The following is a 25647-nucleotide window of genomic DNA, read 5'->3' as shown; positions in this document are numbered from 1 at the left end:
ATGGTCATTTGTATCTCCTTGTTTTGTTTAGTTTGGTTAGAGATGGGTATTCCATTGCTATTCAAATATTGTAGGTGCATGAACTAATCCAATATAGCTAGTAATCCTAATAGTAATGGGTTATCTGCAAAACTGGCAATGTCAGAAGTTATTGACTTGAGCCTTTTACAGCTCAGCATATTAATATGGCTTTATTTTTATACCTCGTGTTTATACTTTGTTGCCTGATGGTTAAGACTAAACCATCTTGGTTAAGATAAAGCAAGACCTATATAACAAAAAAATGTAACTTTTCTATTTGACAAGGTCAGTCAAATCCCCTCAGGATTTACCATGAAATCCTGTACAGCAGTTTGTAGACCTTTTGTCAGTGTCAGCCATGTGGATGTGTCACGGTCATTGCTTGGCCAATTTGCTTTCTGTGAAAGCATGAGAGAATGTTTTCTCTCCATGTGACTCTCCTTAGGCCCACTTTACATTGTCAATCACTTTTCTCTGTGCCCCCCAAATCTCCTTGAACAGAAAATTTGGTATACCAATGAGTTACAGGATATTACAGTACAGGTTCTCTTATGTCCTGAGTCCTCACTGACCTTGAAGGGCCAGGGCCAAAATGTTGGCTATCTTTGTAGCCCTTCCTTCTCTCTAATTTTTTGGTTTTCAAACTTAAGTTGTCAACCCTCCAGAAGAGAAGCTTAATGATATTATTACCCTATAACATAGGCAGTTGAGATTAACATCACTGTTTGTCTGAATGTCAAACTCTTTAGATAAACATGGAACAGATATTTTCCATCAATCATTGATATGCTAAATTTTAAACTCCTACAGAATGTGGAAAAAATAAGAACATAGAAAGAAGAAATAAACAATTACACATTTTTTACACAGAAATCTAGAAATTCAACCATATACAACATTGTAGCTGAACAGTCCCATGAAACTTTTTTCTTGTCTCTTGTTTTCTTTTATTACCTTTTTTAAACATTTACTTAAGAGAGAGCACAGCACACACTTAGAAGACCAGAATGACAGGCCTTCCAAGCATAACCCTAACATTACACATTGCTATCCTTGTTGCCGTTGCCTAGTTCACAGGTACCAGCATATATAGTTAGTCAGGGTGAGAATCCTACCAATTAACTGTTGGTTTGAAAAAACTGATGGATATTCTCAGGATCATTGCCTTAATGATTTTTGTCTTTTAAAAACAATGAGAAGGCCTGCGATTTATCTCAGCAAACTAATTTCCTGCTTAGGCAAGCACAGGGGCCCAGGTTGGAGCCCTGGCACCACATGGCATTCCTGCCCTGCCCCTGGGCATGCTGCACCAGCCACTGAAATCTGGAGTGGTGGCATATATCTGTAATCTCAGTGCTGGAGAGGCTGAAAACAGGAGTATCACTAGGAGTCTGAGCTGCTGAGACCCTGTACAAAAGTACATAAAATAAATTCAAAAAATAAAATAAAAACAATGACATAAATGAAATTCCCTTTTCATGAAAATTATCTTGCTATTATGGAAGAAAGCTTAACAGGTACCCTCTAATTTCATGAGAAAAAAATAGCTATAAGTAGAAATTAATTGATCTCCAGATTTTAAGAGTTTAAAAACATTAGGCTTTCAAGATTCTATTTTCTTGTAACTTTAATCATTCCTAATCACAAATGCTAGAAAACATTTTTAAGCTGATAGTTGAACAAATGAACAAAAACTGTAATTTCACAGAACTCAGAAACTTGGTGTTGAAGAATATGGACAAAGATCTTTCGACAAAAAATTTAGATTGACATTTTTAACTTCAAGCCTATCAGTTTGGTGGCAATGAGATGAACAATATAATTACAAAGTAGGATAAACTAAGCACCACTTGTTTTCACCTTCTGATTTCTACCAGAACATATACATTTAAGACAATAATAATAGAACTTAATAGAAAATAATTTATTTTGTCAAGTAAAAGTAGTTTGAAACAGAAGATATAAAGTAGTAATTTGTCCAGTGAAATAAGTGCTTCCCTGTCAAGCGCAAGGGCCTGAGTTCAATCCCTGGTTCCATCAAAAATAAATAAATAAATAAATAAATAAATAAATAATTTATTTCAAATTTTATCAGAGTAGATGTTTCAATGGCAAAAGCAAAAAGTCAGAATACTCCAATTATTTCATGCAATATTTATTACAAAAATCTTAGATCTTGGATTGGAGATATAGCTCAGTGGCACAGTTCCAGCTGGCAAGCACAAGGTCTTGAGATTGATTCCCAATAACATATATTTATAAAATATAAACTATATATATATATATATATACTTTTGTTATATTGTTTTCACCTAACAAGGAAAATTTTATAACAGCTTTGCTCTCAGTAAATAACTTCAGTCTATCAGAGATTCTCCAGGGGACCCATGGAGCAGGGTTTGTATTTCTTAGTATTCTTTGTAGTTTGAAAAAGTATATTCAGTTGTAATGTAAATTCCAGTTAAGAAATAATAATACAATCAGTGATGATACAGCAAACACTAGGGATAGCACTGGAAATCATTTTAAAATATGTGTGCGTTGTGAAAGCTTATAAAACACGTCTTGTCAACTAATGGTCATGCTACACAGTTTAATATGAAATTATAGGGTTTTAAAGGTTCTCTGAGAGCTCATAGTCCTAACATCTCACTTTGCAAATAAACAGAACAGTATTTAAGTCATTCCACTATGAGGATTCCTGGTTCAAACAGATTTTGGATGGAGCTAGACTACAGGCGATCCCTCACACAACTTTCCTACTTGTACAATTTCATGAATTAATTCCCTGGAGTACCTTCTCCTCCACACATGTATGCTACTTGTTTTGTTTCACTGAGGAACTCACTAATATGCGTAGTGCCAATGAATATATCTAACAAATTTCAGAATTCCAGGGAAAAAAATCTCTGTTGAAATACATATGTCATTTCATAGCAAATAACGTAAGATGCCATTAATTTAACTGTGTAAAGAGCATACAGTCCTTCTGGCTTCTTAATGTGGAATACGGGCTGCTAAGACTTGGAAGCATAAAAGTATTGGATTTTCGGGATATAGTGATTACAGGACAGCATTTGCAGTCCATGTGGGTTCCAGGTCATCCCGCATCATCTGCACCTGTCTACTTTCAGATAGCAGACTCCTCCTCTGAGTAGCCATCCTCTGTATAAGCAGCATGTCTGTGCTAGAAGGGTCACAATGTAGAGAGAAGGGATCAGGAAATGGAGCTGAGTTTGAAGCCACTATTATGTGGGCAGCCCATAGCTTTTTGGTTCTAGACCAGATGCATTTTTTCAAATGTATTAACCCTGCTAATCCTTGCTGCTTGTTTCTCTGTGGTTAATTCCAGGCACCACAGCATCTTTTCCCTTTCCTGTAAGAAATATGCAAATCAGTTATCACGTTTTCAACAGTTTACTGTAATAATTCAATCAGTCAATAAAGGATCCACTGGAAATCTTTCCTGAATTCTAAAAGAATAAGTACACATTACTGAATAGTTCTCTGTATGAGTTGAGACAACCATTTGTTTATTCTTCAGTGCCTGTTAGTGTAGAGTAGGTGACAACTCATTTTTCTTGAAGCTAGTATGGCTTCTGACATAAAAAGGCTGAATTTGTTTTTGTACTACATTCGAAACTTAAAGCAATGTAGCATTATTTTATTAGGCATTAACAAGTGATAGCATCTCTGTTCATAGAAGATTTACAATGACCCACACATGATGCAAAATGCTCCATGTACATTATGATCTGTAACCTTGGCATTAGTGAAATGTACATGTTAAAACTTACATCTCATTAGGATAATGAAGAATAGAAAAGTGAAAGATAGACTGCTTGGCATTAATGCAAAACTTATGTTCTATATTTTTCTATGGGTTCATGAACATATAAATTATATGTTAAATGTTGAATAATATAGACTTCTATTACTCAAGAAGTTATGAAACAAAAGAGCACTCATAAAACATATTAGACTTATAAAACTGGTTTAACTTTTGGACTTGTGCACAAATGATATGTATCTAATTCACTGAATCTGCCTAAACATAAATCTTAAAAAAATAAATAAAAAATAAAAACATAAATCTTGTATTTCTCAATCTCCACTCGGGTAGAGGGCACATCTTGTCTTTCATCAAGTCAGGAAGGCTGTGAAGACGTAGGCCAGACACATAAAGATGTGTATCATGGACCCATGGTTCTAAACATCAGTTTGTCAAGTAACATTTGCTGTTTGTCTTGATCCCTAAAGACACAGCCAGATCTTCCACACTGGGGAGAATAGACTCAGTGATTTACAGTGATTTGTAATGTGCCTTATATACCATTCAGGGAGGAGCAAGTTTGAAACTTAGGAAAGCTATTTAGTTTATGTTGTTAACTACATAGGGACACTTCAAGGAGATCTAAACTAGCTTAGAAATACAAATATCAGTCAGTTTTAAGGATTGTGTTATTTGTAGGTTGCACGAACAGTTCCAATAACCTTGAACATAATTAAGCACTCATAAATGTTAAGAAGACAGAAGGGTATGACCTTGGGGGCCGGGGAGATGGCTCAGTGGAATAAGTGCTTCCCTGGTAAGCGCAAGGGCCTGAGTTCAATCCCCGGTTCCGCCAAAAGAAAAAAAAAAAAGAAGAGTATAACCTGTTCTTATTCCCATTTCCAGGAACAACAAGCCAGGTTGACTGGAAGGTGAGGCACTGCATCAGGAACTGAATCCTCAAGGCTTTTTGTGATGAGAATAGATGACTTCCCAGAGGAGCATTCACTTTAAGCTTTCTCCAAATTGTGCAATTACAAGAATTGAGGCCACTGGCTGAAATAGGTTCACCCCAGAGTGTCAATTCACACATCTTTCTAAATCTTTCTTAATGTAGCATTATTATCTCCAAAATGTAGAAAACCTGATCAAATAATTCTGCTCCCAGACTCCTTTATTTTCTAATAATCAAGTCACATGCTATCATTGTACTAATTACCTGAGTCTTGTTTGTGCAACTTTAACTTACTATGATATATAATCAGTAAAAGAGTAAATTTTACCATGAGCAATTTTTCTACTGTGTCAGAATTGTCTGAAGATGATAGCGTGGGTGCTGTTTTTACTATTTTTGCCAAACATTTTCTTCATAATCATTACTGGCTCTTCTGACAAGTGTGCTGAAAAAAATCATCATGAATAATAACAAAATTTTAATATTTTTTCCAACTTGTATAAGAGGTAAAAGATTACCTTCATAATAGCTGAATCCCAACTCTAAACAATTAATTACAATTTATTTTGACTTAAGGTAAAAATTTTAAACACTGAGGTAAATTTCCTGAGCATATTAAAAAGCACTTAGATTCAAACCTATTTTTATGAATCATTATCATGGGACTTATTTATAGCATACTCTCTCTTTAAGTTACTTGAAAGACTCAACAGTTATTTGTCCACAAATTGATTTGGCACCTTTGGACATACATAATCACAAGTGAAGTTTAAAATTCAAAAGTGTTTAAAATTGTTTTATTAATGTATCACAGATATTTACAAGTTCTTAATAATATACATTTTTTCTTTCCAAACAAGTCTGTATTAAGAATATCCCTTATGAGAGAGGCTGGAGGGTGTATATACAGAATGATTTATTTCAGAAAACTTTTGTAGATTTACTTTTTTTTTTCATCTTATAAGTAGCTCAATAGTAAAAGAGTACAAAGTTACAACTGGTAAGAAATGGGCACTAGGTTCCAAGATGTGAATTCCTCTGGAACTCAAACCTGCAAAACATAAAAAGGAATCAAAATATCTTGATAAAATGAAAATACTTTTCTAGATTAATTCTTCATATTACAAAATACATATTCATGTTTCTCTTCCAATCTTTCATCATATAATACTGATTTTATTTATATTACCTTTAATTTTAAGAAGTGCTTTTATTCTCTGCCCTAGGGTGTCTGTTAAATAAAATGCACAAAATACAAGTTCCAAATTTGATAAAGCATGTCTGAAGTGCAGATTCAAATTTGCCAGTCTTGGTGGAGTTAGTGCCCTGTACCTTCAGTCAGATGAGTAAGTAGTTCCTCTAAATCAAAATAGTAAATTACTATTATGTGGTAACTCTGGCTGACTGATTTTTGCCTGCTTGGAGACCCTCATTGAGAAAGTCAGAAGGTAGTAATTCAGCTCCACATGAATGCCATGGTTGACAGGCAGTGTCTGTCATGCTTATAGAAAGAAAGGTGCATGTACACAGGCTTTCCATGTGTCATTCCCTAAGAAGTCTTTGAAATCTATGGAAAAACTAGGTTTTCTGCCAATAGAATTAATTGAAAAATCATGCATTAAGGCTAAACTTTGTCCCCTTTATCTTCAAATGAGGATACATAAAACTGAAATACATGAGTTTGAAAATTTGAAAGATTATTTAAAGAAAATTGGCTCATCATCTCTGACTCACAGCTGAAAATGGAAACAGTCCTTTTATTTTTCACCTAACATTTAATAAGATTTATTGAAGAGCAGATTTCATACCACAGCTGTCGAGCTTCAGAGTTTACAGTAGCATGGCGACTCAACTTACTTGACATTTTTGGAATCCTGATCTCCTCACTGCTGCTTCCATCTCCACCATCACTGACTGTTCTTATTTCAATCAAGTAGTCTTCTTCAAATGGAACCAGCAACTCAGCTGATGTATTATTTGTTTCCAAAATATGAGTTTTACTCTGTCTGTTTTGCCGATACAGAATCTGAATAAAATGGTTCATCAAATGAAGATGGACCCTTCTGTTGCCTTTATAAGTTTCAGATGCTATTATGGAACAGGGTCAGGCATTTCATTATATCTACACATATCATGGAACACAGTACGCTGTGATGACTCTTGTTCAATTCGCTCTTAAGAAAAGGATTTATCTTTTGACCACATTCTCCATAATAAGAATAGATGAATCTCTGTTAGTCAAGTATCTGGAGGCTGTTATCTCCTGTGCTTGCTAAGTAAAAATTGCTGGTTACTTTGGATCCATTTCAAGAGGCTAAATATATGCATCTTCCAAAGGTGGAAGATGACAATTACCGTTGATAGACATGAGATGCTTTGAGTATTTGCTGGTTTGATTCCCTCTTAAATTGTAAAGGAACCACATTATCTGCAGCTTATATTATAAAAATTCCATTGGAATATATTATTTGATATTGTTTATACATTACAACTATCCATAATGCACCATTATCTTTTAGCAGCAAGGGGAGCCTTGGGGGAGAATACATATTATACACTCTTGAATTTATTTTGATATATCACAGTGTATTGTGGGACTAGATGATAAAATCTTTCAAAAAAGAATTTAAAATCAACATTGGTATTTTCAGACATTCTTGTATAAAAGTATTTTTATATTTTTATGGGCATAAAATTTGCTTTCTGTATGGTTGTGACATGTCTAATTCTTCAGTAACATAATTCATGCAATTTTAAGAGAAAACTAAATGCTCACCTTGTAGCCCAAAACCTCAGACTCATTTTCCATAGTTTTTACATGCTCCCAGTTCAAGCATAATTTAGAGTTTGACAGCTTCCAGGCAATGTTTGCTGGTGGTTGGCTTGGAGCTTTAAAAGATAATCAAAGATCCAAATAAATATGAATTAATTCATGTGCACTGTCTGATAAATGAACATGAAAAGGAAATATAAATCTTCAGTGATTAACATAGGAGGAACTAAGTGTTTTTAATAACATTTGAAATATATTAATTCTAGTCAGAGTAAGCAAATTTATGCAAATTCAGGTCGTTTGGGAGAGTATTCTCATGATAGGCTGATGAATTAATAATGGCTTACTGAATGTCCTGTAGTAATTTATATATAATGGTTGTTGGCTTGTTGACTCTATTCTATGTTAATATATGTAGGTCCTATTACCTACTGTTGTATTTAGCTATCAATTAGTGAGCATGTTTAACAAGTTTAGTTTTCAATTCTTTTATGTGTGCAAGTACAGTAGTGTTCATTCTAATACTGTAGTAGTTTACTTTTTAACATATTAGCTGGTACTGTTTAGCTGTAACACAATTAGCTTAAGAACTTTCAGGAAAATATTTGTAATAGATTCTTAAGTATATAGAGTATCTCTTAAAACTCATAACAGAATGCAGCAGAACTTCAAGTAACAAAAGTGTTACAACCAAGTCATTCCTCCCCTCTGGGCTTCTCATAGCAGTATCTAGTACATGCTCATGCTATCATGGGCTTTTAGTCTTTCTCATTATGTGTAGAGGAGATCACAACTACGTACAATATCTCGTGTTTGAAATTTCTAGTCAGAGATAGTGCTGGGTAGAATTCCTATGAGAAAGTTATTGATTGAGTTGACTTAGACAAATTTCTATTTTCGTGCAATCAACTAGGGCTGAAAAGTTAGAGTGATACATGTCATCAAATATAAACAGAGCTATTTAGAACCAAGAAACTGAGAAGTGGTTTAAATATATATATATATATATATATATATATATATATTACATATACTGATATTATATATAAGATATTATATATGATATAGTATACAGTATATATATTGAATGCACACACACACAAATTGGTGATACAGGTTTCATAAAACTAGCATTTTCTAGGAGAGAGATATTGGGAAGGAAGGAAAGGAGGAAGGATTTACAAACAACCTACTAAATAGTGGATTCTGACCAACTAGAGAAATTTACACATAAGAAACCTAGATATCAGATTGATAAGTTAATTATACAAAAGCATGCAGCTAATAAATGGCTGAGTCAAATAAGACTTCTGGTCTTTTGGTTTTCTATCTTTAGTTTGTATTTCTCTATGACAACATGCTGTCTTCAACAACTTGAGTCCACATAATTAGTTTTGAGATTTAAAAAATAGGAGAATACTGCAATAACTTAATTAAAAAGCAGAAGCAAAGATAAAATTGCCAAGCGGATGCTTTTGGTATCCTTTCTGAATGGGTAAAGCTGAGCATAATATTTAACTCATTATAAGACTGATGGAAATGAAAATGGTCTCTTTTAAGTTGCGAAATAAATTTTGCTTATTATTTTATAAAATAACTGTGAGACTACAATGGGGGTCCATCCAGGTTATCTCTTATTGTGCTGTAATACATTTGCTTGCATTCCTACACCGACTGGGACATCACTGTTGTTCACTGTCACTTGTGTCACATTTGGCATGTGGTAGATGGAGAAATATTTTCCCCTGTGCTATGAGGCTCAGTTACAATTCGTTAAGGATTTATCACCCTGAGTTACCATTGTTCTTCATCATGCACTTCTATAATTTCTCAAGGGCATGTGTCTTCTTCAAGTCTATATTACTAGTCAATAGTACAATATTATTGGGACACAGGAAGCATTTAAAAATGGCAGCAATCACTTATTGAAGAAAACTGCTCAAGTGATTCTTTCAGGCAATATCCAGTAGGCACTGAGTTGTGTGGAGAATCTCTGGCTACTGTGCTATGATCCAAACAACCATGGTCAGAATCACATGGTCAGATCCTAGCATGGATAGACCCACAGCAATTCATAAACTTATAAGATGTTCAGACCAACTGGAATTGATCACATCCTATATATTTCTTGATAATACAAAATCCACCCACAATTAAAGACCAGAAATTTCTGCGCTTAGTAAATATTCAGTGCAGGACTCTTAGTACTTTTACTTCTAATAATACTGTCGACTCCTGTGGCAATAGTAATGATTTTGCAACTGTCCTACTTCAATTTATCTCAAAGAGTCTTTCTAATCTTTTATTCAGCTATAAAAGGAGTAATATTAGACAATCTCACAAAATATCACAGATGTAGTATCTAGTATACTCTCTGGACACATTTCTTTTTTATGTCTATTCTTTAAGCATTGGCATTAATAGCATCAGAGAATCAATACAAAGAAATTATAAATCAGTTCTTCAATGTCACCAAGAGGAATGTGTTCTAAAGGCTTCATCTATTTCTGTGACTGTTTGCTTCAGAGAAAAAAAAATATTATTTTCAACTTTAGGAGTCCACTGGAGAAGAAATCAGCAAGGATGTAAATAATTGACTTTTACCAGCTGTGTAGATGATGAGCCTGTGACCTTGGCAATGACCTTGCCATTGACATATCCACTTTTGTTTCCTCTTTCAAAGTGAATCACTTCATCCCATCAGCATAAAATGAGAAGAGTTCTAACAGGAATTAGTGCATTGGTAGAGGGTACAGTTATATGGATCACTTAGAATGCATTAATTCCCTTGCTATGGAGAAGGTTATGGAAAGGATCTACTTTTGTGGACAAAGAGACATGAAGCAGTTCCAAGTCTTTTCAAAAAGTCTCAGATTCCTTATCTTTGATACGATACTAATATCTCCTAATTCCTAAGAATCTTCACCTATGGGAAATACAATACGAAACATTCTTCCACTTTGTTGGTGCTCCATGTTCACAAGCTCCATGAATGTTAATTCTCTGTTCTAAGATCAGTTCTCCACTGTAGTAGTATGGCAGACAATTTTTGAATTGTGTTGAAAGTGTTTGTCACTAATAATATAATTTCAATGTTAGCAAATGATTCATTTCCTAAAAATAATAATTACAGTATTTAAGATTATATTTAATAATGTGGCTTTTACTTGCAAAGTTTATGTGCTTTGTCTAAAAAAAAAGAGATAAAATGTGGAAGTCTTATCTAATGAGCTGGAAGGTTCCTATGGTCTATAACCACTTGTCATTCTCTGCGAGTGTCTCTACATTGGCAGTGTCATATATCTAGCACCAAAACAAAACAAATGAAAATGTACAAATTATTTAGGCTTTTAGAGTGACTATTGTTAGCAGGTCTGGTTTGATGTGGCTTATTAAAGTAGATTGAAAATGTCTATAGCAAAATTAAAATTTCAAGTACAGGGGCCAGGGAGATGGCTCAGTAGAATAAGCACTTCCCTGGCAAGTGCAAGTGTCTAAGTTCAATCCCTGGTTCTGAAAAAAGAAAAAAAAATTCTAGTATGATAAAAATCAAAACTGTCATATGAATAATAAGAAACACATGTTATGAGGATTGTACTAAGTTTTTCAATGGTAAACTCAACAAGCAAACAATTTTTACTTTTTAAAAAATCTTTCTAGGCAATTTCCAAACACTAAATAATTTTCTATTAATCAAATGACAGAGCAACATTAAAGTAGCCCTCCATAGCTCTAATGGTTTCCCTGTAATCAATTTTTCTGTAGATGGCATTTATATTCAACTGTAGTTCACACTGTGAACTCAATTCAGAAACAACTTCTTATGTTACACTTCTAAGTAACAGCATGGGGTTGACATTTGAGTAAGAGAGAAAGAACATAACTGCAAGAGGGAATAAAAGCTTAATGCTTGCTTTATGTCTAAATGTGGATTGACTGCGTATTTGCAGCAAGGAGGAATCCAGTACAGAATGCTGGTCAGTCACTGTCAAAGGCTCAAATGAGCCAAGAGTTTCAAATCCTTCCTGTTACTGTGTTTGAATATGTATAAGCAGGGTTTTGTTTTAGTTTTTTCTTTTCCTTTTTCAAATCATGCAAATATTTTTGATGCTTTCATTGGAGATGATGCATTTAGAAATGCATCATTTTCATTAAGCTACGGTACTTAGTGCCAGATTACTGATAAATAAAAAAAATAATACATCATCATCAACACTCACAATCATAATCCACTTAAGAATATTTGCATATATTGCTTTCTTAGTATGGAAATCCTCTTCTTTTCTAACTCTATCTTCTCTCTCTCTTTATATATATGCTATTTTTTCTATCATTATATTTTTTCATAATCTATAATTATTTCATTTATTTGCCCTTCTCTTGATTTAGTTTTTTTTTCCACTGAAAGAGAAGTTGCATAAAGCAAGGATCCTACGGGCCGGGGAGATGGCTTAGTAGAATAAGTGCTTCCCTGGGAAGCGCAAGGGCCTGAGTTCAATCCCCAGTTCCATAAATAAATAAATAAATAAATAAATAAATAAATAAATAAAGTAAGTAAGTACGTAAGTAAGTAAGTAAGTGACTAAGTAAGTAACTAAGTAAGGATCCCCAGCTCTTAATCATATGTGTGGCTTATGAGTGGCACTACTTCTAGATGACTGAATCAGCACATTGCAAAAAGATTCTGCCTCTTCTTTAGCTTATCCAGTTAAAATAGGCAGAGATTTTGATAAACATATGCTTTGATTTTTCAGACTTTAAAGCCAGTGATCAAACATGAGATTGAAAATCTAGGGAGTGACAGTTTGAATATGTGATGGATGCAGAATTTTGGGCCCTCACCACAATTTAGAGGAAATCTTGATGTCATCTCAAGGACATGAAAAATCAAAGTTAAATGCAAAGATAGCTCTTGTAGTCAGGCCTATCTTCAGTATTTCATTAAATCATTTCTCATCTATTCTTTTCATGTCCTTCAATGACCATTGAAGAAAATTTTTGCAACAAATTTATAAATAGAAATAAAGTACGATATAGCTGTGTTTTCATACTTTAAGGAATGGAAAGAATGTGCAATCACCTCTACAGAAGTATAGTGCACATTACCATGCACGGATCCTCTATTGATTGGAAGCTATTATTTTACTTGAGTGTATGTTATATCTTTTAGTTATCTAAGCAAAGTCCAGAAGTAAGTGTCATCATCTATCCTTTTCAGAAGAGAAAGAATATTCAGAACTATCAAATATTTAGACCCACCACACAGTTGGTATATGGCTGAGCTAGGATTCACACTCACACTTTGTACTCACTCTAAAGTCTCAGCATAACTCCAGTACTGCTTAAAAATAAGCCAAAACCATGGGAACTTTTCTTCATAATGTGCATACATAAAAGGGGACAATTATAGAGCAATAGAAAGGACATCTGATTGATTGATAATAGGCAAATGAGAGAGACTATAAACTAAGAAAATGCATGTAGATAGTGTTAAATTTCAAAATATTACTGAGTTTACTGATACCAGGGCTAGATAAAGAATGGGATAGAAAAGAACTTTAAAACAGCTTGCGAGAGACCTAGAACATCGTTTTTAAGTGTACTTTCTCAGAAAGATAAAACAGTTACATTTGGAGACAAAAAAGATTATGATTGTATTTTAGGAAGAAAAATTCCAGAGAACTTTGAGGATTTAGACCAAAGATTTGAGAGTCTACAGGGAAGGAGACTATATGGCCAGGCATAAAGATTATAAGCTAACACAGAGGTTGTGGGATAGACTTCATATTGTCATGTGTCAGTGTAAAAGCTTCCACAACAAAAAATTTACTGAGCATTTGTTCTCTGTTTAGAAATCAGAATACAAAACCTCCTAGATTTATTGTATAAAAAAGTAAAAAAAAAATAATGTGAAAAAACAACAAAAATTGGGAGGGTCAGTAGTGGTCAGTGGTCTATGGCAGTAAGAACAAGGCCACCCAGACACATCCTAATCTTAAAATCTGGTGTTATGTTATTTTCTGTAAAAGAAGAGTTTATAAATGTAATTAAGTTTTGGGCCCCAATCTGGAGAAATCATTCTGTATTACTCCAGGTTCTAGTGTAGACATCAGTGTACATATCTGGGGATTCAGTGTAGACATCAGTGTACATATCCAGGAATCCAGTGTAGTCATGAGTGTATGGATCTGTGGTTTCAGTGTGGTCATGAGTGTATGCATCTGGGTGTTTAGTGTAGACATGAATGTATGTATCTGGGGATCCAGTGTAGACATTCATGTATGTATCCAAGGGTCCAGTTAGTCATGAGTGTACGTATCTGGGGGTCCAGTGTAGACATGGATGTATGTATCCAGGGATCCAGTATAAACATGAGTGGACATATTCAGTGTAGACATTAGTGTAAATATCTGGGGTCCAGTGTAGTCATGAGTGTACATATCCAGGCTTCCAGTGTAGGCAGGAGTGTACATACTGGGGATCCAGTGTAGACATGAGTGCATGTATCTGGCTGCCCAGTGCAGACATCAGTACATATATCCAGGTTACCAGTGTAGACATTAGTGTATGTAAGAGTAAATGAAAAAAAAAAAAAAAAAAAAGGAGTGGATGCAGCAGGTAAGACAATGAGAGGGACTGGGACTGGAGCTGAGCTCACAGAGCACAAGGTCAGAGTCAAACAGAGATAAAGATTCCACACATTACTGGTATTGCAAATGGAAAAAGAATTTGGAAGCCATGGGAAATTGGTGTTTTCTATAAGCCATAAAAATCAGGGAAGCAAACTGTTCTCTCTGTCTTCCAAAGATAGGACAGTGCTTGCTAGGGTCGTGTCTCCCAACTCATGGACCCATCTCTGACATTTGAACTCTAGACAATCATAATAGCAAGTATCTATGGTTTAAAATACTGTTTGTGATAACTTTTAACACCATCAGTAAAAATATTACTATCCTAATTTTGCAATGTCAGTGATACAGAATATCAAAGAATAAAATTGCAGATTCAGATAGCATTAAAAAAACAATAGGAGGGAAATTTGAATAACCTTCTCAATCTTTAGTGCTTGTTGTTTATTTTATGATTGAGAGTCAAATTTAAAGGCTGCTGAAAGCTAAATTTAAGAAATCTTGGAACTAAATTTCCATGGAAAATATTTGGAACCACAAGGGTTTCTGTTTATGTGCTTGAATAAAGAGAAATGATGAATTATGAAAGACATCTACTATATATTTATATATATAATACATATTATATATATATATATTTCCATGCTGAGCTAAATTATCTCTAGATAAACTAGTTTTTGAAAAAATATAATCTTTACTTTTAATAAGTTGATCATGTGTTAACTGTTAACAAGCCACCGATAACTTTATCAGTGTTTAAGCTGAATTTATGATCTCAGCCTATCCTATTTTAAGACCAAGTAGCTCAACTAAACAAACTTGATGTCAAAAACAAAGTTTTCTTTTTAAAGACCTGAAATGGGTTAGCACAAAATAATTTCCATTTATTTTAGGTTTCATGTACATTCAAAATTTTTCTCAAAGTTTACACACACACACACACACACACACACACACACACACATACATATATGTATAATATTTCTCTTTTTTTTCCAAAAGTAAATTGTTCAGTCAGGTCTCTATTGTAGGCTTTTCAATGGGATTATGTTTAATAAAAGCTGACCTGTGTCTTGGCTGAATAACTGTCCTAAAATGTATGTCAGTTTATCATTAAACAAATCTGAGAGATTAAAAAAATACCATTGCCACACATTCCTAAGCAATCTTGATTTTACTAGAGATAGAAAGTGAATTACGCATAGTGTTGTTGTGACTTTGTCACCTCTCAGTCATCCAGAACTAAATGTCTGGGCAATATTAAAACTGATTGGTTTGAGATTTCTACCCAGATTTGCAGATTAGCAGAAAAAGGCTAGACTACTCCTCAAAAGCCCACACAGGAAAAAAAAAATGTATACAGATATCTAGAAATGACTTCAATGATTCAGACCGCATAGAATAAAACAGGAAGAGGAATAGGCCTACACCTTAACTTAATTCATTCTTGATAATGATTCAGAGACCAATTTGTCTTGAGCTTGATGGGCTGAAGCAGAGCTCACTCAAGCATTTGTAGTCCACAGCTTTACCCCTAGAAATCTTTTCGCTCGCTTTTTTCCTTCACAGCAGTTCTGTAGCACTTTGTATTTTCCACAGTCCTCTCATGTTCAGTGCCTCATTTTTGCTTCATGGATAATTTAGGAAGAGAGTGAGAGCAGAGAGAATTTCCATGTAACAGATCAAAAAACTAAAGCATATAAGTGGGATGTCTTGTTCTGTTTCATGTCAGGAGTCAGTGATATGCCCAGAATTGGCACAGGAGTTTCTGAATACTGCTCGGACAGAATGGAGATAACATCTATTTAATCAAGGACATGTTAACTAAGTGGATCTTCATGCATAAGGAAAAAAATTATCAAGTTATTCCCAACCACACATTCTTACTCAGTGTAAAATAGCAATAAAAATATATTGTTCATTAGGCAATCTAGGCTTTTTCTCTTTATTAGTGCCTGTGGATTGATGTTGCAGTCTTCCTCAAACTCTAGAAACTATCATAACTTCCACTTTATCCAAAGTTTTGCTTTCCATGATTTCAGTTAATCCACCTTCAGCCACAATCTAAACTATTAGATGGAAAACTCCAAAAATAAACAATTCATTATTTTAAATTGGATAGTGAGCATTGTAATGCAGTTGCCTACTGTCCTGCTGTGGCCCATCTAAGGCAGGAATGATCGTTTGTCCGCTGCATCCATACCATCGATGCTAACTACCCATTTGTCACGTAGCAGCCATCTCAGCTATCAGATTAGCTGCCTGGCCGAGCATGCAAAGTTTATATTCATCTATCACGTATAACGCATATGCAAACACTAAGCAGTCCAAAAAATACATTTTAAAGTTACTAAATTATAAATAATAAAACCATTGCCAATTTATCACTATTCCTCATACTCTAGAATATGTGAGCAATGTAAGACTCTGAGGTCAGAGGTAACCACAATCAGAATATTGTCTAAATTGTCCAGCACGTAGTGTTATGGCTTGCATGTGTATATCTCCCAAAGCCTAATGCACGATAGATCAAGTTTTTGTAAAGTGGCTGGATCTTGAGTGTATTATGCTGGATTAGGGTATTTGCTATGTAGACTAAAGGTATGTGAGGACTAAATTGGTTTACCTTAGACCTGGGTGTGGATATTGGAAACATCACTGTGGATGTGGGCATCATTCAAAAGCCTTGTTGTCCTAATGGAATAAAAGGGGAGGAAGGTTTGCAGTTTGCTCCCTTCTGCCTGATCTGCCATGGACTCTGGACTAAAGTTTCTCCAAACTGTGAGGTGAAATAGACCTTCCATCATTTAACTTGCCAGTGTCAGGTATTTTGTCCCAGCAACAAAGAAGTAAGACACATTCCATAAGGAATTAAGACAATAACATATTCTACATTTCATAAAAAGAAGCAATCAATGATGGTCTTTTATTTAGTAAACCTTGAATATGTAATTTATCAAGGAAGATAAGAAGGAGCAGAAAGTTCATCTTTAGATACAAGGGCTTCAAACTAATCTATAAGATACCCTATAACGACATGTCTAGATTTCAAATGGTAAGCAAAACAAGACAAAAAATTATTTACTCAGCCTCTACTGTAATATATTCATTTTTATTATCATTTTCAATGTTGAGTGAAACTATGAGGAGATATACATTTCTTTATTTTTTCCTCATTTCACAGGAAAGGATAGTGAGACTCAGAAAGCTTTAGTATCTTAGTTACTCTACCCTCAGTGCTGAGACAAAATACCCCAATCCCAAGGTTAAAGGATAGAATGCTTATTTCAGCTCATAGTTGATGGAGGTTTTAGTCCATAATCTGCTGGCTCCAAAGGTAGGTTGGCACGAGAGAGGGGCAACTATTTATGGTAGCAGAAGATACCCAAAGCAACAAGACAAGAAGGGAGAGCAAGCCTCTTTCCATCCCTTTTGTTGTATACAGGCTTCCCACCCTAGGGCAGGTATCACTTCCACTTTAAATCCCTGTACTAGATCAAAAACCAATCACAAACTCTAGATTCAGGGACTTCCGAAAGGCCAGTCCTCCATGACAGCATGAGGCTTTGGGAGGACATCTAGACATGAACAATAACATTCATTAACCACCTAACTAATGTCCCTATAACATGGTGAGGTCAATTTTTTAAACTCATTTTGGGGGAGGGCCCGAGAGCCATTGCTTTTAAACATTACATTCTTCTTTCACCTGAATGATCAGAGTACTTCCTCTTTTGGAATTCTGGAAAGGTCAAAGCTAGCTTATTTATTTTGTATCTGAAGGTTTTGATAATTATCTCCAGTTTAGGGATAAGCCAGTTAATGAATCAAACAGGTTAATCATCATGTCTCTATTCGTGGATGTCTCCCATCCCCTGGAGTACAAGCAACACTCACGGGACTTTTTGGTGGTGACATTGACTGGGAGACTGGAAGGCCCAGTCCCCGCGGTGTTGTAAGCTCGCACGGCAGCGAAGTAGACTGTATTAGCTTTCAGTCCTGTGATGTTGGCTGTTGTCACATTCCCATTGACTCTGATTTTGCCAACTGTCGATTCCTTGGAGTCATCTGTCCAGTATAATACCTGATTATTTAAAATATAAAAAGAAAAAAGGTACATACCACCGCTAAAAAGTGACCACTCTCTAATATTTGCAGGAAGAGAATAAACATACTGTATGTAAATATACACTCTCAGTGACAGTCAGAGAGCTTAGTTTTTTTTCTAAATTACCAAATTAAAGGGATTCTAGTGCTCCCTAAAGGCTACATGTTTTAACGCAATGTATATATGAGTCAAAGAAAAATAGACCACGCCATCAGACAAAACTTTAATATTGATGTCCTGCTATTACCACTTCCTTTACAGCTCTTTAGCTCACAACTTAATTAGTAATTCAACTTATTCTATCCTTATTCTAATCCTTTATCATGTATTAGCATTGTTCTAGACACCTTTTAAAAAGACAAAAGAAAATAAAAATCACTTCCTCCATTTTTCTGCAGTTTTGTTTTGCTTTGTATGGGCAATGAACTCAGGACTTTGAACTTGCCAGGCAGTCTCTATGCCACTGAGCTATCTTGCTTGCCCCTACTATCTGCTTTTAAGTCATTTATAATCTGGTTTGGAGGTTAGCATATACATGTGAAGGTGTAGACTATTCACAAAGAACTGATATAGGAAAAATGCTATAAAAATTTGAATAGCAAGCTAAATAGCTCAGGGTATTATAAGGCCTGTTTATGCAGATGCAAGGGCCAGGAATTCAATCCCCAGACATGCCACTCACCACCCCCTCCTTCCCAGGCACACGGAGACTGCGATTGAGACTGGACATGGTGATGCGTGCCTGTAATCCCAGCACTTGGGAAGCTGCAAACAGGAGGATCACTACGAATCCAATTTACGCAGTGAGACCCTGTAGACCATGTGCTGAATACAAATAATAATAATAATAATAATAATAATAATAATAATAATCTGAAGAAAGCCATTGATTAGAGGAATTAAGAGGAAGAGAAGGTAGGAGCTAACTTATTAGAAATAAACAGCATTAAGTTAAGAGTGATCATGTTCTAGGCATAGAATAGCAGATACTTCTCATGTGACTTTACATTTTTATTGTATTTATAAGAAGATTCATGCAAAAAGTAAAAATGCAAGGAAAAATTAAAGATGTTTAGAATAATGCTTTTATTCTAACTTCAAAAGGTAGTAAGCTGTATCGATCCATTTTTATGAATCATTGAATTTCCAAGTTGAAAAACAATGAGTGATTAATGACTTTTCCTTTATACATTCTCATCCCTTAACTTTGTAAGAACAAAACCTTCAAATGTGATTTACTTCATTCTATATCAACTAAAAGGGGCAGACACATGAGAATCTAGTGGGGTTTTTCTCCTATCACTTAGCTCCATTTTCCTAGATGATTGCATTTTTTCAAGTCATGAAACAATCCACTGAGCAGATTTCCCAGTGAAATTCTTCTATGGTTTGAGATTATGGAGGATTAGACTTTCCTCCCCCCAAGAAACATGACAACTGTAACTTGCATAATTAAAAAAAATTGTTTGACTGTCAGAAAAAGTAAACTTATGATGGTAAGAATAGCTAAGATGATACCTAAACCCCTTAACAAATTTTAATTCACTATTGTTAATAATAGGGGGAATGTGGAACAGATCCCGAAAGGTTATGTGTCTTAAATGAAACTCTACCTTGAAAAATGGCAGTCATTTGTTAGTCTGCCTGTGAATGTCTGGAAAAATCATGTTCTTCTCATTTCTCTCATTAACTTTACATATTGCTATAGTTTGAGTCTGTGATGTTCTCCAAGACACACTGATGGCTGGGTCCCCAGCCCAAAGCACTGTTCAGAGGGGCAGAAATTTCCGAAGCTAGGGCCTAGTGAGGGGAAGTTAAGTCAAGGAGGATACCCCCTCTATGGAGCTCCTGGTACTCTGGCACCTTCCTGTCTCTCTCCTTCTGCCTGCCATGAGGTGAATGACTGTCATTTCACATGCTCCCACCATAATGCACAGTATTGACTGCCATGGTCTCTCAGAAGTCAACCAACAGAGGGTCAAACAACAATTGACTGAAACCTTCTGAACTGTGCCTTGATACAAATACTTTTGCATATTTTCTGAAGTATTATAGCCACAAGAAGCTGCCTTCATAGTGACTATTACTATATCCTAAGAATTAGCTCAGTGGCATAGGACTGCTGTGCAGGTTATTGTATGATGAGTTGGAACATTCCTAAGGGAAGTAAAGTTCATGTAGATTACCTCATAGCCCAACACTCTTCCAGTGTTTCTATTCCAGGCAATAGCATTCCAGGAAACTTCCATTTCTGAAGCAGAAAAACTCTGGACAGATGTTCCTCTTGGGGCCAACTGAGGCTCTACCACCAGGAAAAGACATAACTATCTTTAACAAAGTAGTGCAAGGAAAACAACATACAAAATGTGCAGAAAGTCTCAGGAAATCCATTTCAGAGCTGAAAATTTTACCATCTTCTCCAGAGTAGACAATGGACACGGTGCTCAGGGGTCCTTCTCCTTCATTGTTATACACACCCACTTTGACTTCAAATGGAGAGAGAGGCATGATGCTTTCATTTCTGTACACAAATCTTGATGATTCCACAAGTGCTACTCTTTCCTTGGTCCAAGTTGTAGAGCCAACAGGTCGGAACATAATGATATACCCAAAGCCTTCTCCATTCTGTAGTTCTTCTGGAATTGACTTGGGAAGAATGAAATCAATCACTGAGTACTTGCAAATATATTTTATTGAACTGTTATAACATTTATTGATACTTGTCATTTCTTTACAGAGACAAATATGAATATTTATATTTTGTTGAGGTACCAAGAAGTACTTGTGTTTGGAATGTTGATTAGAAAAAGGATCCCAACAAAAGGTACTCAGATACACAACTGAAGCTTTCAAATACAAATATAAAACAGGTTTCACATATGTATATCTCTTTCCTAGATCATTCATAATTTATAATAATAAAATAGCTTAGAATATTGCATTTTATAAGCTAAAATATAATTTTGCATGAATTTTTAAACTCAGTAAAAAGTTAACTTACCAACTATTTTTTCCCAAGGATATACACATTTTGTTTTAACATTTACTTGTAAAATGTATACGATATAATTTCTGTACAATATGATGTATCTCCACACATTTTTTTCACAAAAAACCCATAAGCCTCTTGTCATTTTTAAAAGCATATGTCTTCATTAGTAGTAATATCAGTGTGCAATTTATTGATATAAAAATACACTGCAAATACTTATACAGATCAAACTCTATAACACATTTAAAACTTGAAAATAGTAAAATTGTAACATAGAAATATACACGTTTTTCCATAACACTGCAAATAGAAAAAAAATTAATCACATAAACTAAGAAAAGGAAATATATGTTTTTGAATTTGGATAAACATTCCATCTGGAGTTGGAAGACACTATATTACAACAAATACTGTGAAATTCATATTACTTTGTTATGTAAAATTCTGTATGACTTGTAATTTTCTCTGCTGTAATTCTAATTTGTACTCACTTTAAAAAACAAAAAAAAAATTCCACCTGATTACAACAAACTTGTACTCAAAATTAAAAAAAGCAATGGGACTTTTTATTTTGTTTTTTCCAAAGGGGGGGAGGAATTCTTATAACAGATTCTAAATGTTTCCATAGGCTAATAAAGATGTAAGCAATGGGAATTAATGTTCTGATTCTTTATTGTTTGCAATACCACTTCCGAGATTTTCTTTATGCCTTGGAGTCCATTTACTGTATCGCATTATCCTGCCTTTTGGGCAACATTTAGTTACCGAGGTATCGGCCCCAGAACCAAAGGCACCATCTTGCTTGGCACCTATGTAGTGTTCTGTTGCTGAGCCAGTCTTATATTCCACAATAAGTAACAAATCTAATTAGTTTCTTTTACTTACAGGGTTTGGGTCTAAACCAGGAGTAGAAGAGGGCACAACAGGTGAGCAGAGAGCCAGGAATAAGAAGAAAATGTGCAGCAATAAGGATACTAAGGGAGTAGAAAATAGAAACAGCAGCTCTGATAGAGGAGATGCAATTTCCTTAAGTAGCCAGGTACAAAATTAGAAGTAAAGAAAATGGGAGCTGCTAATTCAGAAGCAGGAGGGACCGTCAACACTGGAAAGTGCTGCAAGCATGGCTGACCGTCCCCTAGAGCTCCTGTGTGCGGGACAATGATGAACGACGTTTAGGTTCCACATTTGACCTGCCTGCCTGGTTGCAGGGACTTTTTTGTGTCCTCATTGCTTTCTATGTAACTTTAAAATAAATCTCCATTAACCAGCATGACCTGAGCTGGTCTCTATTTCTTGCCATGTGGATTACTAACAAATGCAGAAAGTGAGAAGAAGAGAAAAAATATTATTTTATTCTGAAATCTGGGAAAGACAACAGTTTCTTGTATTAGTGATTTTCTTAATTTTTATGGGAAAAACACATATTAAAAGAACCAATTTTGAATACTATGGAAGACACTTAGCAGAGTTTAAGTAACTTGATAGACTATTTGATTTGTTTTTGGTGCTTCTTTGACTTCTGAGATAATCCCTATGCTTAGTCAGTTCACCCTAGGTACATTTAGTATTCCACAGAGTGTTCCTGCAAGAGAGATCTAATTCCAGTGCATTCAGTTCTAGGGGAGGAAAAGCTACTTATTTAGGTGCTACCTTTTATTCTCCCCATACAAACAGAACATTGAAGAAGAAACCTAAGCAGCTGCTTAAAGATGGACAGAAAACATTTTCTTTCTTAAAGCAGAGAAAGTGATTCAGTGCGATGAACAAATTAAAGCATCCGAATGGCAGAGAAATCCACTAAAATTAATAAAAGATTAATAACATAATTCTCAACCACAGCATTTATGTGAACTAAACCTTTATTATGAACCAGGACTCAGCAAATTGTACTTTTCCAGCCTGTCTAGTATACAACCTCACACTGAAAACGAAGATTTTGGGAACATAGTAACAGCTATTTCTTAGGGTTGGGGGAAATAAAGTTACACCAATTTCTTGAATGTATCATGTATTGAGCTATGATTGTAAAGTAAAAATTGTGAAAGAAATCAGGTAACCAACAAGTATAAATAGTTTCATTATTTGCTTTTTTACATATAGTGGGCCAACACCAATTATACCTATTTATCTCTTAATTTATAGTATTATATATGATATATATATATATATATATATATATATATATGTATTTTATTATATATTCTCCACAAGGCCCTCCAACTTGTAATTGGGAGTATATAAAAGATACACAGTATTGTATAGTTTTGCTTATTTGTTTTGATTTGTTTTGTTTCTAATACTTTAGGTGTGGGATATGAAGCTTTTGGAATGTAGCAACCATTAGTTCCGTATAAAGAAATGATGTGCAAGGAGTTCCTGCTCTCACATACAGACTGGGTGTAAATAATTATCCACTCACCTTTAGAAATTTCTGACTGAGGAGAAGAAATTAAAGCATGAAGTCAGAAAAACTTGCCGTACACTATGAAGAAAATGCTTTTATGAAAAAAATGCTTCTATGATGAAAATGCACTGTGACATCTGAAGAGCACTGGAAACTAAATAACTCACTTGCCATCAAATAAAAGTGAATCCTCTTGCTAGACTCTTGTGGGAAATACATTCAGCATATCAGGAACGATATGCCTTACTTCCTGAGGCAAACAAGGACTGTTGCTCAAGCTGAAGCATCGAATTGTGGGAGGACAATGAGAATCCTAATTTAGAAAATATGAAACAAACAAAACAAAACAAAATACAGGTTCTAACCCAGGATGTTGTGTGCCTGCTGCTAAAATGCTTCTTTACCCTTTTTAAGCCTCTGTTTTCTTATCCCAACATGGTATTACCTACTTCTCAGCATTGTTTTGATGACTAAGTAAGATATATGTTTGGTGTAGCTCTTAAAATTATGGAAATTCTCCACAAATGTGAATTTTCTCTTTCCCAGGCTTCTGAGAGTTTCAGCTCTCTTAGTATACAGCCTTTCATTCATCAAGTCTTTCTGGTGAGTGTGCCACATTCTAGAAAATATGTTAGGCCCATAATGTTTACATGAATCAAGATGTTCAGAAGAAATGACTTTTAAGGCAGCTGTAACCTCATGTCTGTCATTGATATCCTTTAGAAAACCTGTTTCCAGCTGTTTTCAGTTTCCCTAATATAAAAAGGATTAATGATCTCTCTGTCTCTCTGTCTCTCTGTCTCTGTCTCTCTGTCTCTCTGTCTCTCTCTCTCTCTCTCTCTCTCTCTCTCTCTCTCTCTCTCTCTCTGTCTCTCTCTCTCTCCTCTTCTCAATTTTATGAGGAATAAAGGAAATCCAATGAGTAACTGCACTTATGTAACAGAATTTGTCAACCGTGGCATCATTATTGCCATTTTGGCCTAGACAATCTCCAGATGTGGGGTTGTTTTGTGCACTGCGGGATGTTAGCACAATCCTGAACACTAAGAAGTCATATGCTCCAATCCCCATTTTCCTTAGTTATAACACAAATATGTCCCCAGTCACAGTACAGTGTCCCCTAAGGATAAAATAATAACTACTCTTCTACTTAGCAGATCTTTCAAAATTTCATGAAAACATCCATGATCATCCTGTTTATAGAGATAATACTGAAAGGTATAATGAAATAGATATTTTGAGAGGATAAAATTATCATTGAATATTTAAATTTTAGATGAATTTTAGATACATAGTATCGAACCATAAGAAAGGCCAAAATTTATAAATCTGGTAACATGAAAATCTGACAAGTATGTGGAAAAACAGGAACTTCGATCCATTTCTACTGAGAACACAACATAATACAGGCACTCTGAAAAGTTCAATTGTTCCTTTTAAATCTAAGCATATTAGGGCCGAGGAGATGGCTCAGTGGAATAAGCACCTCCCTGGCAAGCGCAAGGTTCTGAGTTCAATCCCTGGTTCTGCCAAAACAAAAACTAAATAAATAAATCTAAACATACTGCTGCCATATGATCCAGCAATTATACTCTGTCATTTACCAAATGAAGTAATAGTCTTTGAGAATACAGCAACTTGTTCAAAAATGTTTTTGTCAACTTTTTGTAGAATTGTCAAAGTAAAAAGCAACCAAGAAGTTCCTCAAGAGGTGAATGGATAAATAAATTATGCTATACTCAAACAACAGAATGTAATTCATAGTTAAGAAGATACAGCAAGTCACAAAAAGGCATTGAGGAAATTGAATTTCAATGAATATTCTGTGCTAGAAGGCAATCTGAAGTCTTCATAGTGTGTGATTCCAACTGTGTTCTATGTCTGTCTGGCAAAGGAAAAATTATGGAAATAGTGAAAAAGACCAGTGTTTATAAGGGTCCATAGGAAAAGAATGATGAGTAAACAGAATTAAGGACTTTTATGGAAGATAAAA

At 34.9% G+C, this 25647-nt stretch overlaps 1 protein-coding gene across 1 annotated transcript in view; it reads right to left on the bottom strand.

The window, feature by feature from the left end:
- Positions 1 to 5701: 5701 nt before the first annotated feature.
- Positions 5702 to 25647, bottom strand: part of Cntn6 (contactin 6) — a 306964-nt gene continuing 287018 nt past the window's right edge. The window contains exons 17-22 of the mRNA XM_023713308.1: positions 20670 to 20904; positions 20445 to 20560; positions 18048 to 18234; positions 7525 to 7637; positions 6606 to 6774; positions 5702 to 5799 (exon numbers count right to left, since the gene is read on the bottom strand). Of these exons, the coding sequence (XP_023569076.1) occupies positions 5702 to 5799; positions 6606 to 6774; positions 7525 to 7637; positions 18048 to 18234; positions 20445 to 20560; positions 20670 to 20904 (918 nt within the window). The remainder of the gene's footprint in view (positions 5800 to 6605; positions 6775 to 7524; positions 7638 to 18047; positions 18235 to 20444; positions 20561 to 20669; positions 20905 to 25647) is intronic.

This window comes from Octodon degus, unplaced genomic scaffold (genome assembly GCF_000260255.1).
Source record: "Octodon degus isolate 3935 unplaced genomic scaffold, OctDeg1.0 scaffold00030, whole genome shotgun sequence".
Lineage (NCBI taxonomy): Eukaryota > Metazoa > Chordata > Mammalia > Rodentia > Octodontidae > Octodon > Octodon degus.
The sequence above is the reverse complement of the archived record's forward strand: the minus strand, read 5'-3'. Positions and strand labels throughout refer to the sequence as shown.